This window comes from Camarhynchus parvulus, chromosome 4 (genome assembly GCF_901933205.1).
Source record: "Camarhynchus parvulus chromosome 4, STF_HiC, whole genome shotgun sequence".
Classification (NCBI taxonomy): Eukaryota; Metazoa; Chordata; class Aves; order Passeriformes; family Thraupidae; genus Camarhynchus; species Camarhynchus parvulus.
Genome location: NC_044574.1, coordinates 3,102,774 through 3,121,979, shown reverse-complemented (window position 1 = coordinate 3,121,979; position 19,206 = coordinate 3,102,774). Strand labels below are relative to the sequence as shown.

Below are 19,206 nucleotides of genomic sequence, written 5' to 3'. Positions count from 1 at the left end.
TTCCTCAGTGTCGGTTTGACTTTTTCCAGCCTGTTTATTTCCTCCTCTGCCAAAAGATTCACTCCATGACACCATTAAGCCTCAGGATGAAACCAATTAGCAGCCAGAGAGAGAGAGACAGACAGAACCTGACTTTAAACATTTTATTAAGGCTTAAATGTCTATCAGCCAGCCAGGAGCTGGGCTGCTCACACGACATAAACCGAGAGGGTGGGATGGGATGGCTTTTCTACAAGAGTCTGGATGAGCAGGGTGAGATCACTGCCAGCTCCTCCCACCTCAGCCACCGCCCATTCCAGGATGAGAGAGGGGAGGGCCAGGTGGGCAAGGGGAGGAGGTCAGAGGAGGGAGTTTGTGTGTGCTGTCACTCACAAGGGCTTTTACCTGCTCCACAACCGGCTGGCTGCTGGTCAAACGTGGCGTGAACTCGCAGGGGTGGGGTTGGGAAGCTGAGCTGGTCCAAAAGGCACCTGTGCTAAACCTCTGAGCCCCGGGGCAGTGCTGCAGACCAGTCCTGCATAAATACATATTCCTTGATAAAGAAGCTATGGCTTTTGTCATCCTCGGGCTCTAACCCCCCCCAAAAGCTCCACTAGACAGAGTCCTCTCTCCTCCGCTCTGCGGCTCCTGGGCGGCTCCCTGTGGACACGGGGCACAGCAGCAGCTCCTTCTCGTCCTCCCGGGCTCAGAAATGAACCCTCCTGACGTCGTGAGTGGCTGCTGCCCTCTTGCAGCTCCCGCAGTGGATGGGGGATGCCGGAGCCCTGGGCTCGGCCAGGCAGGGCCGGCACAGGAGGTGCCCGCAGGGCAGCTGGTACACGGGCTCGGCCTTGAAGTAGCAGGAGAAGGATTTGCCACAGGAAGCACATCCCTGGTTCTGGCTGCTCCTGCCGTGCTCTGCAAAGGCAGAAACACAGAATCAGAATCACAGCAGGTTGGAAAATAATCAGAATCCGAATCAGAATCAGAATAAGAATCAATCAGAATCAGAGCAGGTTGGAAAATCACAGAATCAGAATTAGAATCAGAGCAGGTTGGAAAATCACAGAATCAGAATTAGAATCAGAATCAGAATCAGAGCAGGTTGGAAAATCAAAGAATTGGAATCAGAGCAGGTTGGAAAATCTCAGAATCAGAATCAGAATCAGAGCAGGTTGGGAGAAACTTCAGAGATTACTGAGTGAACCAACAGCACCGTGTCCAGGTTTTCCTGGTGGTTCCAGCACCTCCCTGGGCAGCCCTTTCCAATGTCTGATCCTGAACCTCCCCTGGCACAGCTTGAAACAAAGGGACAGGAGAAGTGGGTGAGGCAGGGAGTGAGAGAAGTGCAGGCTGTGCCCCAGGTCCTGCAGACTCAGGGCACAGCTGTGACTCAGGACTGTGCCACTTCCCTGTCATCACCACAAGGGTCCAGCTTGCAGGGCATGGTGTGCTCAGAAAGGGATGGATCACATCAGCACTGCCACAATCAAGCTTTTAATTGAGGACAGATGACTGTAAAAAAGGGCTTTTCGCTTTTGCTGAGATTAAATCACCCTCCCTGCAGCTTTTCCACAGCCATTCTCAGGTGGAGCAGCTGAGGGGTCACTTTGCATTCCTGTCACACACCAGCCAGCCAGCTCAGCTCTCAAACAGCAGGAAGAAGCTGAATGTCACTGTGAAACAGCAAAAGCTGCTTGGGGATGGGGGAGAGAGGGAAAAACACACAGGCAGATGGACAGACAGACAGACAGAGCCCTTCCCAGGGTCCCTGTGGAGCCCCTCCTCAGCCATGGGCAGCAGAGCCTCACCCAGGGGAAGAGAAGCCAGGACATGGGGAGGGACATCTGAAGGTTCAGAGCTTCCCTGCACCCAAAAGGAATCATTCTGGGAATGCAGGCACAGCTGGAAGGGTGGCTGGGCAGCAGCCTGGATGATGGACACTCCATCCTGCTGGGATCCTGGGCACACACACCTGGCTGGCCTGGGATGCTGCTGCTGCTGCTGCTGTGACCTGCTCCTGCTAAGGGCTGGATGTCACATGGGGTTTCAAAGAATCATGGAATGGTTTGGGTTGGAATGGATCATAAAACCCATCCATTCCATGAGCAGGGACAGCTCCCACTATGCCAGGGTGCTCCAAGCCCCTTCCAACCTGGCCTTGGGCACTGCCAGGGATCCAGGGGCAGCCACAGCTGCTCTGGGCACTCTGTGCCAGGGCCTGCCCACCCTCACAGGGAACAATTTCTTCCCAGTATCTAATCTCACCCCATTCCTTTAGTTTATAAACATTCCCCCTTGTCCAGTCTGTATAAAAACTGACTCTCCCTCTTTTTTCCAAGGCCCTCTGAAACACTGGAAGGCTGCAGCATTTGCTGGATTTACAGCTCTCCTGCAGCATGCCCACACCAGACTCATCCTCCACCCACTGGCAGCTCCCCAGCCTGCTCCACACTGCTCACAGGCACCACTGAACCTCTCAGCCCAAACTGCAGAGCTCTGAGAACTCTCTGAACTGAGCTGGAGCAGGCTGAGCACTGTGTCCATCCCAGATCAGCCTGGGGCAGCCAAGAACACAGGAAAATCACAGCACTGCTGCCACAGCCTGCTCTGACCCTGGGCATGGACAACATCCCATCCCTTGTGGGGGTCAGCAAGGCCTGACCTGCCTCAGAGGGAGAATAAAGCAGCAAAACTGCTGAGACAGAGGCAAGGATTGTGAAGTGAAGCCTGCTGGGAGACAATGAAATATTTTTAAATTGAATATGTCATAGACTGAGGTCTGAACAACGCTCCCTGTTATCCCAGCCCCAGCTCCCAAAGGTGCTCCAGAGGTGCCTGCTGCTCACCAAGGGCTGTGCCCAGGCTCCAGGACGTGCTGCAGCCCCCCTCTCCTGGAGCCTGCTGCTGGCTCTTCATCAGCTTGGCCGTGAAGGAGGGCATGGAGCTGAGAGCAGAGGTCAGGGCAGAGTCCAAGCTCTCCGACAGCTTCTGCTCGTGGGACACCAGCTCTGCAAGGGAAACACGGAGAAACCAGGTGTGCAAAGGGAAACAGAGAAACCAGGTGTGCAAAGGGAACACGGAGAAACCAGGTGTGCAAAGGGAAATAGGGAATCAGGTGTGCAAAGGGAAATAGGGAAACCAGGTGTGCAAAGGGAACACAGAGAAACCAGGTGTGCAAAGGGAAATAGAGACAAAATCTGCAAAGGGAAACAGAGACACCAGGTCTTCAAAGGGAAACAGGGACCAAATCTGTAAAGGGAAACTCAAACACCAGGTCTGCAAAGGGAAATGGAGACCAGGTGTGCAAAGAGAAACAGAGAAACCAAATCTGCAAAGGGAAACAGGGACCAGGTCTGCAAAGGGAAACAGAGGGACAAGGTCTGCAAAGGGAAATGGAAACCAGATGTGCAAAGGGAAACACAAACACTAGGTCTGCAAAGGGAACACAGAGAGCAGGTCTGCAAAGGGAAATAGAGAAACCAGGTGTGCAAAGGGAAATAGAGAGAAACCAGGTGTGCAAAGGGAAATAGATAAACCAGGTGTGCAAAGGGAAATAGATAAACCAGGTGTGCAAAGGGAAACAGAGACCAAATCTGCAAAGGGAAACACAAGAACCAGGTCTGCAAAGGGAAACATCAGGTCTGCAAAGACAAGAAAAAGATGGAGAAGCAGATGCTGGGAAAAAGAATCTGTGATGCAAACACTGCCTTGGCTCTGAACCTTGAAGGATTTTAGGAGCCCTGCCACTTGTTTTGTTGAAAGGTGTCTTTTCCCCACCAAGGGGCTGGGATTTGGGGTGGAGTGCCTCATCTCCTCTGGGTCCTGGAGGTGGAAATGCCCTATGGATCACCACCATTCATGTGGTGTCCCAGTGCCAACTTATAAAGGACCAGAATCATTTAGGTTGGAAAAGTCTTCCAAGATCATGGAGTCCAGCACTGCCAAGACCACCACTAAATCATGTCCCCAAGTGCCATAGCCACATGGCTTTTAAATACCTTCAGGATGGGCAGCCTGTGCCAGGGCTGGAGAACCCTTTCCATGAAGGAATTTTCCCTATTACCACCCTAAACCTCTCCTGGCACACCCTGAGGCCATTTCCTCTTGTTCCCTGGGAACAGGGCCTGACCCCCACCTGGCTGCACCCTCCTCCCATGGAGCTGTAGAAGTTGCATGACTGAAAAAGGGCCAAACTCCAAATAACCCAGGAGGTTGTTTTTCCCTGAAATCCCTCAGCTGGCTCCTGAGGATCCACCCCAGAGCTCCCAGCCTTGCTCCATGCAGCTCACAGAGAACATTTAAACCATTAATAAAATCTGTAGGACTTGTTTTTCCCCCTCTGTCCCAGTTGTGAGCCACAGGGCCGGGGCTGGACCCTCCCTGCAGGGCTGCCCTGTGCAGCACCGACGGCGTTAATTAAGATGAAGCATTAAGAGAATGTTGTCTGCATCACTAATTCTGTTAAATCCAGCTCCCAGAGGAAGAGCTCACAATTGGTGCTGCACATTTCCTCCACCAATCAAGGCTGATGAGCCAGTGAAGCATGAGCTCCATGGGCTGAGCACTCTGCTTTTATTTATGTATGGACACGGCTGCCCCGGGAGCTCCAGGACCCACAGGGCAGCTCCTGCTCCTGTGGGGCTGGGGCACATCCTGGTGGGAGCTGTCCCACATTTCCACAGCCAAAATAACCAAAGATTCCTCCTAAAACAGGGAATGAGCTCTAGGCTGAGGGATCAGAGCAGAAAGGTGCAGTCTGACCTCTCCCTACTCTTCCTGGTACCACCCGACATCAATTATTTTCAACTGAAGAATTTATTTAAAACCAAACAGCCTCCTCAGCTTTGTCCTCAAAATGTTTTTGGGCAGAATGAGAGAAGGGTGAAGGCAGGGACAGGTCTCAGCAGCTCTGGGTCACCTTTTGACATGTCACAGACCACACTGGGTTAGAGCAGAGCAGGAGACTGAGCTTACCTGCCCAGAGAGCCAACCATGAAATACCCACACCTGGATTTACACCCTTTGTCCCCAGCTGCCACATCCTCATGGCTTTTAAATCCCTCTAGGGGTGGGAACTCCACCCCTGCCCTGGGCAGCTGTGCCAGGGCTGGACAACCCTTTCTGTGAAAGAATTGTTCCCAATATCCAACCCAACCCTCCCCTGGTGCAACCCCTGCTCCCTCCTGTCCCTGATCCCTGGGAGCAGAGCCCGACCCCCACCTGGCCCCAGGAAGTTTTTGACAACAACAAGGTCCCACCTGAGCCTCCTTGTCTCCAGATTTACAGGACATTTTGCATTCCCAGCATCACTGACAGAAGGATGGATGAAGGGAAAGCAGCACCTTTCCCTTCCCCTGCAGTCACACATTTCTTGTCTCATTTAGTCTCTGCCAGGTTTTCTGCTTTAACCACCCACAAATTCTGTGCGAGTCTCTCCCAGGCTGAGCTGTCCCTGTTCTCTGCAATTCCTTTGCTGTGGTTGGTTCTGTGTCCCATCCCTGCTCTCCTTCCCACCTCCCTCCTCATGAAGAGCCAGGACTCCCTGTGCCATCACCACTGCAGCACCAGACATTTCTTTTCCTGTTTTTGCAGGACACAATAAATCCCCCTGGATAAAGAAACTTCAGGATGGTGAGGAAAATATTGTCTCCACATGGAAGGAAGAGAAAGGGAATCCAAACTAAAAGGGGAATGGGGTGACCTGAACTGTGAAACACTGAACAAGAACATGGGAGGTGGATGAAATGACCCAGCTCCACCAGCTTGGAAGCTTTCTAGAGGTGTGATGGGAACTTGGCACTGGATTTGTCCTGGTTTGAAACCCCAACCTGGAGCTGTCCCAACACTCAGGGAACAGAGGTGACCTGGGGAGCCACGATACCTGTGGAACAGTCCATCTGGATCAAGTGGGAATCACTGTCAGTTTTCATTTTTTTAGCACTGTTCTCTGAGGTAGAAGTGACAAGTAAGTTTGTAGCAGAAAAATAGGGCGGCTGCAGGGAGCCCTGATCCATGCAGTCCATTTTCCTTTTCAGAGAAGACATGGTGATGGAGGAGGGCACCAGGCCCTCCGAGGAGTGAGCCCTCCCCAGCAGGTTGGTGCCAGGGATGCTGTGCTGCAGCAGGAAGTGGTCTATCCTGGCCTTGAGGGTGGGGTGAGGTAGGGGCTGGGAGTGCTGGCTGAAGGCCACGCCCGTGAAGGGATCGCTGGGGACGCGGCCCCAGGACGCCTCGCTCCGGTTGCACTTCTCCAGGGTGCTCTGGTCAATCACTTTCCCAGAGGGCAGGAGCATGGGTAAAGTCATGATCTCCAGTGTGATGGGGTCCAGGAATTCTTCAGGGATGTCTTGGACCACGTCCACCAGCTTGTGCAGGGTCTGCTGCTCGTTGGCACTGAAGGGGACGCAGTCGCTCTCCATCGGCGTCCAGAGCTCCGGCTTGAGGCTGCCGACGTCCTGGGCCAGGAACTGGGAGGCCACCTGGAAGACCCCCTCGATGACCTCCTGTGGGCAGGACTTGGCAGGTTGTCCCCACACCTCCAGCCTCTTGATGCTGGGCAGGCCCCCCCCGGCCACGTGGGTGATGCAGATTTTGAGGTGGGACACGTTGCTGAGCGAGGCTGGCCCTTTGTTCCAGAGATCTTGGGACACCGAGCCGGGGTAGGAGAAAACATTTTCCATCTGATGGAAGGGAGGCCTTGGCTTGAAGCCTCTGTGGCCAAAAGTCACTTTGCTCTGATTTTTTAAGACAGCTTTGCCCACCAGGGTGAAGGTGTCTTTGTCCGACACAGGCTGCCCGGCCAGACCTGAGCACTGCCCCTCAGGGCTCTGCCAAGAGGTTTTGTTGCATGAGGTAGAGGTGTAAACTTCCAGGCCAGAGAAGGTCTGGTAGCCCCCAGAGGAGACGTCAATGTTGATCCTGCAGATCTCCACGTTGAAGGGGAAGGAGATGGTGACGTGCACCGGGGGTTTGATGAAGTACTCGCTGCGGAAGCCGCGGTTCCTCCTGGCCAGGTCCTCGGAGATCAGGTTCTCCACCTCGTAGCCATCGGCAGAGATCTGCGTGCCAGACCAAAACTGGGGTCAGGGTGGAGCAAGGAAACACAAGGAAGGCAATTTCACCTCCAGAGATTCTCAGGATGACATCGAACAGGAGCCAAGGCTGAGGTTTGTGTGCAGCTCAGACCCCGCTGTCAGGCAGAGCAGACCCACCACTCCTTCCACCCCCACCCTCCTCCATCACCTCTGTGTCCATGGGCAGACCTAACTGCTGGAAGAGTGGAAAATTAGGGATAATTCGTGGTTTTGGTGAGATAAGTCAAGGAGGAGAGGGTGGCTGGGAGCAGAGGATGAGTGTGTCTCCTCTTCCAGTCTCCCTTTTCAGGTGGGAATCTCCTGATTTTCTTTGTGCCTACTTATCCACGTGGAAATGCACTTGGAATGACAGTTACAGGGCCCCAGAGGAACTCTGGGTGTTAATCAGCCTCTGGGAGCCACCCCACCTATCCCTGAGGGAGATCCATCAATCCAGGCTGGGTCTGGTTTGGAATATCCAATCCCACCCTCTGCTCTGCTCCTGGGCAGCCTGGTTCAATCCATTCCCTTTCCTGGAAGCCCCAGGCACTGAGAAATTTGCAGCACTTGCTGAATGGACAAATAAAAACTAGGAAAATCTATTTAATCCACCTGTTTAATATGGTCTTGATCACGACAATCACACCCAAACTCTGTGGCATGGCTGGGTCTCTCCACAAGAAATTCCAGCAGCACAGAACTTACAAAGTCAAGGCTGTCCTGGATTTTGTGGTGAGTTGGTGTGGAAACTTACAACTAAAAACCAGATTTGAATGAAAACTGAGTTTCTTAAAGAGATTCTGACGTGCTGAGTGAAACCAGAACTACTTGGAAAGTAACTTCACCGAGTTATCATTTCACAACTTCACATTAATTGATAATTTCACATTATCAAGAGCTGTGAGTTCCAATGGGCAGAGGGAATGCTGCAGGGAAAAAGGGATCTCAAGTCAAAGAATTTACACCTGGAAGCACATCATGCTGTCTGGTTATGAGATCCTGCAAAATTGGGGCTTTTCCCTCCAGTATTTAGTGTGCGCCACATCAGAGCAGTGATGCTGATTATCCCAGAGGAGCAGTGAACCAGCTCCCCCTCAGGATAATTCCATATAATCCCTGCATCCCTCCCACTCCCCAAAACCCCCTCCTCGCTGTTTTACCTTGTTGCAGTGAATTCTTGGCTTGAATTGTGGGAGACAGACGTTTATTACCATCTTGGCAGCTGGAGAGAGGTCACTTGCTGAGCATCAGAGTCAGCTTGGAAAAAAAATATTAAAATAAAGGGAGTGAATATCCATGAGCAGTGAAAGGATCTTGTGTTTTGGGTGAGTTACAGGCTTGGGATTTCCTAAAATGCAGCTCAGATCTGAGTCCAGGAGGTGAAGCCAATAAAAACCAAATGAATGTGGTGGAGAGATGAGATTGAGGGAAAAAAAGTCACATTAATATTAATTAGTGAACATGTGGAGAAAAAGCAAGAAGCAAATGGCTATTTTAACTAAAACCACCTATGAACAGACCAGCAGTTAGACCTGAAGGTTTATCAAAGATGCAGGAGTTCTGTAGGTGTAGAAAAGCTCCAGCACAGCACAGGAGGCTGTCACAGTGAGTCAAGATTAACCACAAATATTAATAATTAGTGTTAAATAACTCCAAGGGAGCAGAGGGCACCGAATAGCTCTGAGGGAAATGTCAACACCAAATCCTTCTGCCAGCATTCATTAAAGAAACTCAACTGAACACACCTTCTTTCCCATTGAAAAAAAAAAGTTGACTGGAATTGGCTGTCTCAGATCTCTTTTAAGAATGAAATTATCTGTGAGGTGAGAGCTTTAACCTCATGTTAACCCCAGCTTTAAAATGTCATTGCCCTGGGCAACCTTGCAAATCAGGGACTCGCTGCCTCCTTCAAGAACAAGCAGCTCTTTAATGATTTTCCACTGATCTCTTGGTTCAGCCCAAATGGAATTGGCCTTCTGGGGGCACGTGGAAAAAGGCAGAGTTAATGAGCTCCCTGTGCTGCATCTGCAAGGAGAAAGGTGGAATTCAAAGCACAAATCCCACAGATAAAACCCCAACCCAACATGGAATTCACACCTGCAGAGAGCAGGGCTTGGTTACAATGCCTTGAAAATGAAGCAGGTGGGAACCTTACAAGAGGAACAGGGACTTCTATGCCAAAATTTGGTCTGGCAGCCATCAGGAGCAATTCCTGCCCCTCAAGGAGCAGGACAAGCACACACCAACTCTCCTCCAACATTACCTTCCTGGTTTTCTGAGTCTGAGAGGTTTCCAGAACTGGGCTGCCAGCAGGGAACTGTTTAACCTGGTCTGACTTTTGGCACTCACATCTTGTAGGAGACTGAGTTCAACTACAGGCTGTGCCTCAAAACTGCTCTTTTTGCCTCATTTTGAACCAAATTTGGAAAATTCACTTGGCCCTCAGCACTGGTGTTATGACAAGTGGCAAACCAACGCTCCTTGCTCCCTTCTTTGGGAAAACTCAGGATTCTCCCCCTGTTCTATCTCTGCTCTCTTTCCTGGGCTGAAGACTTCTCCTGCAACATGAGGAGCTCTGTAGGGGTAATTTATAGGATTTTCTCCTGCTTGTGACCCTGAGAGACTTAAGTTAATTTTTCCAGTCTCAATACCTCAGTAAGAAAATGGATTCTTTTCTTCATATTTTCTTCTATTTTTTTCACTGCACTCCCTTCTGCTGAAAGACTCTGCTACAAATCTCATGGCAAAAGTCGAGTCACTGAGTTGCTTTTACCCATGGCTGGGGTTCTTTTTCACTCTCTCTCTTCAGTGTGTGCCTTCCCTAAGGTGAACAAAGATCTTTGGGCTGAAGCACTGAAACACAGACCTGAAAAAAATCCTCAGTGGTTTTGAACAAGGAATTTTAAACCACACTGTCTGGAATTTGTCACCACAACTCTTCCTGGTGTCCTGTGTGGGACTATGGAGCTGCTGCATTGTGGACAGCAAATAAAGTCTTTGGAGCATGAAATGAATGTCCTGAGGTCAGAGCACCTCAAGCCTCAGTCCCACTCAATATCCACATTCCATCCTAAAGGAGAAAGCCAGGCTGTGCCCTCAGCCCCAGCCCCACGGGGATGGAAACACAAGGAAATAACTCTGTGTGTGTTGCTGGCACCCAGCTCAGCCTCATGACTAAATACCCTCAGTTCCTGCTCTCACAGAGGCACCAAATCCAACCACTCTCGTTTAGGGCGGAGAAAGAAGCAACCACAGAGAAAAATGAATCATTAGGAGCTTTTATTTGTGGTGGAAGCATCTGAGGATCCAGGTACAAAAGGACAGCACGGGAAATACAGAGCAGAAATGGCCACACAGAGCACAACTGAGCCAACACTCAGAGACCATTTTATCCAGTACTCAGCCATGGAGATGCACAGGGGAAGCTCTTTTCCCACTAGGCAGCCCTGGTGAGCAGTGCTGGGCAGAAGACTTTGTAGTGGAGGTAGCTGAGCATGGGAGAGCATGGGAAGTACAGATATCACCAGAGCAGAAATGGCCACACAGAGCATAACGAGCACCATCAGTTTTATCAGTACCAGCATGGAGATGACTGGGGAGTACCACAGCCCTGGTGAGCAGGCTGGGCAGAAGACTTTGTAGTGGAGGTAGCTGATCTTCTCGGAGCGCGTGCGCTTGAGCAGAGGGAACCACTCCCAGAAGGGAAGCTCCACCACGGCGTGGCCCAGCAGCCGCAGCTGCCGCCGCTTCAGGCAGTGCAGCCCCAGCAGCCGCCTGGAGCCGTAGCAGAAGTGGTTCCTGTTGGACACCTGCAGTGCCAGCCTCACTTCCCCAGACTGCCAGAGCCCTGCTTTAGGCTCAGCCTGGGATGTGGCACCTGCAGAAAGAGCTCCACCCACACACGTTGTGTCCCCTCTCTCCTGGCTGGGAATCCTGACTCCATTCCCCACCTCTGTGGGACTCTGGTTATGAGCTCTCCCCTGTATGAGCTGAGACATCAAATCATCTGTCAGATTAACTCCCATGTCTCTCAGCTTCTTGGCTGCCACAGGGTCCTTGAAGTTGAAAGGGATGGGACGTCCATCCGCAGACAAACGCACCTCCAGGTCGCTGGACCTGGTGTGGGGCAGGATCATGTGGTTCTTCACATACTCAGGGCCTCCCAACATGCTCTCCAGGAGGGATGTGGCTTCCACGATTTCAGGCCTGACGTAGATTTCCCTCTCAGCAAAGCTTGAGACCATCTCAGTGAGCTCCTGACAAAGCTCAGGTGTGAGGTGGCTGCCTTGGTAGGTGGGGCACTCGATTTCAACGCTCTTACCAAGGGTGAACAGGTCCTTGTGGAGCTCATATTTGCTACCTCTGGTTTTCTGGACAAACTCCTCCCTCAAAGCAAAGTCTATCAGCTCCTCTGGGAAGCGTTTGACAAAAGCCAGGCCAAGCAGAGCAGTGAGGAGATGCTCTGGAAACTTGCTAAACTCATGGAATTTTGCATGCAATTGCTTTATCAGGCTGGAGTAAAACTCCTCCTCGTTGGGAGGTTCATAGTCCAGGCACCCAAACGACCACAGGAATTTGGCAGCATCCTTGCTCCGGCAGTAGGACACCTTGGAAGGCAACGAGGCGGCAACAGCAGCCAAGACATCCTCATCAAAGAAGTGCAGGGATGAGTAGGTGAGAGTGATGTGCATGATGCCCTGGATGTTTGTGGCGGGGATCCGAGCAGGAATCACCCTGCCCAGCTCCCTCATTAGGGGCAGGTGGTCCATGCGGGTGTAGCGCAGCATCTTGAGCACGTTCACCAAGGCGTAGGTGCTCATGTCCTCCATCTGCAGGGCCACCCTGTCTGCAATCCTCCTCATGACGTGCTCAGAAATCCCACTGAGGGATTTGAAGAGCCCCAAGCAGATGGCACCCAGCTCCTCCAAGGTGAAGGCGTCCAAGTGCTTCAGGATGGTGCTCTCCACCTTCTGCGCCAAGTCCGCGGGCGACCTCCGGCCTTCGCCATGATGTAAAGGAGCTGCACAAACTGGGGCAGGGTGACGTCCTTCCAGTGCAGGTTGGCATAGCTGAACAGAATGCCCAGGTAGGAGGGCACGCTGCGGTCCAGGCAGCGCCAGCAATCCGCCACCAGCAGCAGCTGCTCCAGGCCCATGTCCCACGCCCGGCGGCAGAACTCGGCCTCGCACGCGTTGAGCAGGGGGTGGGAGGCTGGCATGGCCAAGGGGACACAAGCCTTTAAAACGTGGATGAGATCTGGGGTGCTGAACAGCCTGATGGTCGTGACAGCTCGGTGACACAGGGCACTGAACCTGGCATCGGACCCCAGCGCCGCGCGGCGCTCCGCCGGCAAATGGCTCAGCTTGAGGAAATAATCCCTGAGAACCCCAGGGCTGCCCTCACAGCCAGCCACACTCTGTAAAATCCAGTCCCCTTCCTCTGCAGGGAGGGGCTGTGCTGGCTCAGCGCTGTCACAGGTGAGAGCTCTGTACTCAGGCCTGCCCTTCTGGAATGTGCGCGGGTCCTCCTTGGAGTCGTGCACTTCCCGCTTCTCCTTCTCTGTTTCCTCCTTGTACAGCCTGGTCTGCTCCAGGAGCGTGGACTTGGGCTTGGGCAGGGCATTCCTGCCAGGTGACAAAGCTTGGGAAGAGGCAGTGGGGAATGTCAGTGGAGCCTGTGCAGTGCCAGGGCTGGTGAACGTGTCACCCAGTGCCTGGCTGCTGTCCCTATCCCCGTGCTGCTGGGAGCCAGCCCTGCCTTTGGCATAGGCAGCTGGATTGTACAGCACTCTGTAGTCCTGGGGCTTCAGCAGCTGGATTGTAGCCCCTGATTGAGTCCCAGTCTTGGCTGCTCCTGGTTTAGCTCTCTTTTCCTTCTTGCTTTTGCTGCTCCCACGCTTGGCTGCGGTGGAAATCGCCGTCACCCTGCTCAGCCTGGGCAATCTTCGGCACATTAGCACCGTAGCCATGGGTCTCAACTTAGTGGGGCTCAGAACTGCTTCCAGGTACTGAAAAAAGGGCAGATGGAGAGTCAGTGGCCTCCACTGAAATAGGAGTCTCCTTAAGCCAGCTCTCATAAGCTCTTGGAGATCTATTTCACACCCAAGATAGCTCAGCTACCTCAGAAGGCATAAAATCAGCAGGATGGCTTCTGTGGCATTGTTGGAAACAAAAAGGTTTTAATAAAAGGCAAAATAACAAACTCTTTACAGAGAAAAACCGATCCAGGTGCAAGAGGCCCTCCTGCCCCTGGTAAAACACCTCACAAAAGTGATTATTTCATTTTGTTCTCTTCTTTTTCTAATAAATTGCCCAGGTGGGACTTTTTGGCTCCTGTCCAATTAGCCATCCTTAAGTCTGAGATGAAGTCCCCCAGGTCCTATGAGATGCCTTTTTCACCTAATTGAAGAGACAAACTTCTAAGCTTCTTTCCTTTTTAAGGAGACAAAAGATAGTTTTGTCACTCCATCAACAAAGGGCACATTCCTACACTCCACCTCACAGGCAGCACCTTTTAATCAATCCTTCAGCTACCCAAAGGGAGGTGGCACTGGTCAGGGCAGCTGGGTCCCTGCAAAGCCACCATGGAATGTCACCTCATGCAAAGGCAGCTCAGGATGAGCACCCAGGAGAGCTGGGCTTGGAGTAGAAGGCAGCCAGGCATGATCTGCTACTCAGCAGACACAAGAAACCTGGCACAGACTAGGAGAGTTAAGAAAAAAACTTTTTTTTTTTTTTTTTAAGAGAGCCAAGCTGCTTTTCTTTCATTCTGAACAATGAAAATGTGTTTTTGGAGAAGAGCTGCAGCTTCAAGAGGCTTTGTGTGTTCAGACAGAGCATTCTGCTGCTTTGGTCATGGTGCTCTGAATCACTGATCACCACCTCAGAAGTTGTCCAAATATCCAGGGTGCCACACAGCCCTTTGCACCTGGAGGCAGGATGTGGAGCAAAATCTCCTCAGAACCAGAGCAGAGAGTGAAAACTGGCCCAGAACCTGCAGATGGAGGTTGGAGAAATGAAGAAATGTGGGGGAAGAGCAGGGGAGAAGTAACACAAATCATTACGTGATGCTACATGCCAGGAGCAGAGCTTTAAGCTTCAGAATTGAGAGCATTTCCCAGAGTTTTAGGGTACAGGATGTTTAAAAATGGCTGGTGCCTTCCCAACTCCTGCCTGAAACAGCGACAGCTCGGAGGGTGAGGATGAGAAATCCGTGGGAGTCCAGCTGGGTGCTGCCAGCCTGCACTGAGCCCTGTTTACCACCCTTGAAATGCTGATATAAAAAAAATAAAATAAAGCACCAGGTGTCAGATTTTTCCCTCAAATCCTTACCCCAGCCAAATATCCATCACACAGGTGATGGATAAAAACCCCTCAGTCCCACATGGAGCTGGGCAATGAAATGTGGATTTGTGGAGAGAGCCATGCAAGGATGAGGGCACAAAAGAGGCCAATGTGGTTTTAGGATGATCTGTAAATGTTGTGAGCTGCTCAACAACCCACTGGGCACCTGATCTGTGTCTCCAAACACCCTGAGGCAGCCCCAGGAGCAGATCAGGCTCTGTCCCACAGCCCCCAGGCTGCTCCAAGGCTGTGACTGTCCCATCCCAGCATGAGGAGTCAAATCCTGCCAGGCAGGAGAGGCTCTGCCCCTTCCTGCCTGTCTGAGGGGCAGGGAATGGAAAAGCCTCCTCAGAAGCTGGACAGGAAAACACAAACCAAGAGCTGGATTTCAAAGTTCTCCTGCTCAGCTCAAGGAATGTCTGATAAAATGATCATTCCTGGCTCTCCTGGCGGTGGTGTCCAGCCTGAAGTGGCCTCAGGTGACAGATGCTGGAGACAGGGGACAAAGCTCAGACTGCACCTGCCTGGGGGAAGGAGAAATCCCTCCAACATCTCCTCCTCCAGCACCTCACACAGCTTGGACCATTAGAGAGACTGGATCAAGCTCCAAAAATCATCTTGAACAAGAGGAGGTTGATCCAGGCAAGCTTTTCCCAGAGATTTCCTTGTCTGACTCGACTTTTGAGTGTCTTTATCCATTTCTCTGCTAACAAGACCCAGGTTATTGATATAAACCAGCTCCTCCCTGCTGTGAAAGGTGATTTTCCCCAGGAAATCCAGCCCTGCTGCTCCCAGAGCCCCTCCCAGCAGCAACAGCCCCAGTTCAAAGCCAGGGAATCAATCAAAGGCCTGGGGAAGGCTCTGAATGTGCTGCTGAGAATATCCTCCAGGCACTGACTGTGGAGCTGTGACACACTTGGGAATCCAGGCAGTGCAGAGGCTGCTTCTCTCCTCCTTTGCTCCAAATCCAGCCAAAAAGAGAAGACCACACACAGCTGAGCAAGGCTGGGATGGGACAAGACAGTTCCAAGCACCCTCAAAGGCAACAGGGCTGCTCCATGTGATTTTTCCATTATTTCTCCCACCCCTGGGCAAATCTTTTTGATCTTCCCAGTTTCCAGCTCATTTCTCCTCCAGCTCATACCCATACCTTCCATGGATTTACCTCTTTTCACCTTGAGCAATTTTTCCTTTTTCCTTTCCTTTCCTTTCCTTTCCTTTCCTTTCCTTTTTCCTTTCCTTTCCTTTCCTTTCCTTTCCTTTCTTCCTTTTCCTTCCTTTCCTTCCTTTCTTCTTCCTTCTTCCTTCCTTCCTTCCCTTCCCTTCCCTTCCCTTCCCTTCCCTTCCCCTCCTTCATTTTCCTTTCCTTCTCTCCCTTCCTTTTCCTTTCCTTCCTTTTTTTTTGAATAGGTTGTTAATTTTTTTATAAGTTGTTAATTTTTATTTTTTGTGGGATAGTTGGTTTTGGATTTTTTGTAGATTTGACTTTAAAATTTTAGTGCTTGGCTTTCAAGTCTCCCCAGGTATTTTTTGTTAAAGGTTTTAGGATAAACTGTGGTTTTTGGTTGTAGAGTAGTTTTTTTAGATTTGGTTTTGTTTTGATTGGTTTATTGTATGAGTGATTTTTTGTCTGATTTGGGTAAAGGTTTGTTGTTGTTTAGGGTTTTAGTGGAAAGTGTTTTTTATATGGGTGATTAGGTTTACAATTTGGCTGTATTTAGGAATGTGCATTCCTTCCTTTCCCTTCCTCCTCCCACCTCACATCCCAACTCCTCCCCAGCTCTGGGCAGGTCTCTGCACAATTTTCACATCCAGCAGCCCCAAGGAATTTTGGAGCTGGGCCCAGCAAGCTGGGAATGCCCCTGGAGGAGCTGCTCAGGCATGGGAACACCTCTGTTTAGGTGTCACAGCTGGAAAAGAACATTCCCAGGGGAATGCCACCCAGCCCAGGGGCTCAGCCCTGTGCAAGGGGAGGTTGGTGCATCCCAAAAATGCTGTCAGGGCTTCTGGAACACTCTGAGGGGTTTTTGGAAGCCCCTGACCCTGTGCTTCCAGAGGGAAGCTCCTTGGGATGTGTGAGGAGTGAACAGGGGATAAATATTGGGGATAAAACAGCTCCTTTTGGCCAAGAGCCTGAGTGAACCCCTGGGCTGGGCTGGAGAGGGGAACAACACAAAAGGGATTTTATTTTCCCACAGGTTGTGGTGTCAGGGCACAAAATTGTCACTTTTTGGGTTGTTTGTGCTTTTTCCTTCTCTTCTGAGATTACAGAATGGTTTGGGTGGGAAGGGATTTAAAGGGATCATTTAAAGGATTTAAAGATCATCTCATTCCACCCCCTGCCATGGGCAGGAACACCTCCCATTGTCCCATCCAGCCTGGCCTTGGGCACTGCCAGGGATCCAGGGGCAGCCACAGCTGCTCTGGGCACCCTGTGCCAGGGCCTGCCCATCCTCACAGGAAACAATTCCTAATTCCCTATATCCTAATCAAATCTCCCCTTTTTCAATCTGAAGCCACTCCCTGTGTCCTGTCCCTCCATCCCTTGTCCCCAGTCCCTCTCCAGCTCTCCTGGAGCCCCTTTAGGCCCTGCAAGGGGTTCTGAGCTCTCCCTGGAGCCTTTTCCAGGTGAGCACCCCCAGCTCTCCCAGCCTGGCTCCAGAGCAGAGGGGCTCCAGCCCTGGAGCATTTCCGTGCAATTCCCTTCTCCCGGGGCAGGGCTGGAAGCCCCAGCCCCGTTATTCACCCCTATGGCTGCAACTACACAAACATAACACACAAACATAAACACACACATTACACACAAACACAAACACACACACATATACACATGTCACAGAATAATGAGGTTGGAAGAGACCTCTAAGATCATCCAGTCCAGCCTACGCCCTCACACCTCAACCAGACTATAGCACCAAGTGCCATGGCCAGTCTTTTTTTAAACACACCCAGAGATGGTGATTCTACCCCTCCCTGGGAAGAGCATTCCAGTATTATTCTTTCAATGAAAAAATTCTTCCTAATATCCAACCTATATCTTCCCTGTCATAGTTTGAGGCTGTGTCCTCTGGTTCTGTCAGACACAGACCTCACCTGTCCACAACCTCCCTTCAGGAAGGTGTAGAGAGCAATCAGGTCACCTCTCTGAGCCTCCTCTTCTCCAGGCTGAACAGCCCCAGTTCCTCAAACGTTCCTTTAGAACAAACGCTTACACCCCCCGGTATTCCCAGGGGGTCTCCCATCCAAGTACTGCCCAGGCCCGACCCTGCTTAGCTTCCGAGATCGGGCGTTCTCAGGGTGGTACGGCCATAAGCAATACACCTGTATCAATATACACCTATAGGTATATGGGGCCGCGCAGCCCAAAGCAGGACGCGGGCGGCCCCGCCGGCTGAGGGGGCGGCTCGGGGAGAAGGGAAGGGGCTGGGGAACGGGGATGAGCATGGGAAGGGGCCGGGACTCACCGAGGCCGCTCCGGCGCCACCGCCGCCGCCTCCTCCTGCCCCTTTCGCCTCCTCCCGCCGCTTCCGGTCGCGCGGCGGTGACGCCACTTCCGGTTCCCGGCGCGCGCGCAGCCAGCGGGTGGCGCCAGGGGTGCGTGCCCCCGTCCCCTCAAGGCCACGTGACATACCGGAAAAATCACGTGATAGCGTCGAGTCACGTGGGGCACAGTGGGCGCCGCCATGACGGGCCTGGGGCGCCATGGCTGCCCCGAGGCCCCGACCCTGGGACCGGCCCGAGAAGCTGTGGCTGCCCCGGGAGCCCTGGCGGTGCCCAAGGCCAGGTTGGGCAGGGCTTGGAGCGGCCTGGGGCAGGGGAAGGTGTCCCTGCCATGGCAGGGGGTGGATCAATGCTCTTTGAGGGCCCTTCCCACCCAGAGCATTCCGTGGCTTGTGGCATTCACATTTTCTGGAAAAATCCCTTTGCCCAGGATTTTTCTCCTGGGAAGCTGCGAAGCCTCAGAGAAAAAGTGAAAGCAATAATTATCTCATTTGCTTCTCCTGTGTTTTGCTCATGTGGAATGTGTTTGGAGATTGTTTACCCACAGGTGATTATTTAATTGGTGTTATGTAAATTGTTTTGACTTATTGACCAATCAGTGCCAAGTGCTGTGTTGGGACTCTGGAGAGAGTCAGGAGTTTTCATTATTATCTTTTTAGCCTTCTGTAAGTATCCTTTCTGTATTTTTTAGTATAGTTCAGTATAGCATTCTTTAATATAATATAGTATCATAAAATAATAAATTAGCCTTCTGAGAACATGGAGTCAGATTCATCATTCCTTCCTTTGTCTGCGGGGAACCCAAATACAACAGTGGCTCTGTGGTGCTGTGGTTACCGAACACAGAAACTCGCTGGGTGCCTGCACACCCAGGGATGTCCTTTCTGTGTCCCCAGTGTGAAAAATGTGTATTTTATGATTGGCTTTTTGCAAATACTAAAATGAATATTATATGTGTTGTGTAGGAAGTAATGCTGTATTAATTTTCTTAAGTGGTGTGTTAAATACAGTTTTAGGTTATAACAAAATGTTAAAATAGAAACTGTGCTATGTAAGGTACTTTTTCTCTAAAGAAAGGACTCACACTGTGATAGCAGCCACAGGACACCAGAATCTTTCAGAGAAAAAGAATTTCTTGCTCCATTATCAGAAGAAATGAACTTCTTCCTGCCTTGCTCAGCCCTGAAGAGCCGTCAGGATTCAGAGGAAGAAGCTGACACTGACCAGACAGAATCCTGTGTTTGATGGAATTTATGCATCATGTATGAGGTGTATGAATATGCAACAGGCTGTTGCTTTTAAGGGTT

At 51.4% G+C, this 19,206-nt stretch overlaps 2 protein-coding genes and 1 pseudogene across 2 annotated transcripts; all 3 read right to left on the bottom strand.

Annotated features, from left to right (window-relative positions):
* Nucleotides 1–192: 192 nt before the first annotated feature.
* Nucleotides 193–17,925, bottom strand: UBOX5 (U-box domain containing 5). Its single transcript, XM_030948298.1, has 5 exons — nt 17,863–17,925; nt 8,216–8,312; nt 5,864–7,040; nt 2,829–2,990; nt 193–897 (listed from the first exon to the last, which is right to left on the bottom strand). The coding sequence occupies exons 2-5, from the start codon at nt 8,267–8,269 to the stop codon at nt 686–688; spliced, it is 1,605 nt and encodes a 534-aa protein (XP_030804158.1). The 5' UTR covers nt 8,270–8,312; nt 17,863–17,925; the 3' UTR covers nt 193–685.
* Nucleotides 9,009–17,911, bottom strand: FASTKD5 (FAST kinase domains 5). The gene is given in 4 exon segments (XM_030947396.1): nt 9,009–9,080; nt 10,634–12,063; nt 12,066–13,062; nt 17,863–17,911. Coding segments are annotated over 3 exon segments (2,460 nt in total). The 5' UTR covers nt 13,024–13,062; nt 17,863–17,911.
* On the bottom strand, nt 17,604–17,712 carry LOC115903798 (annotated as a pseudogene).
* Nucleotides 17,926–19,206: the final 1,281 nt, after the last annotated feature.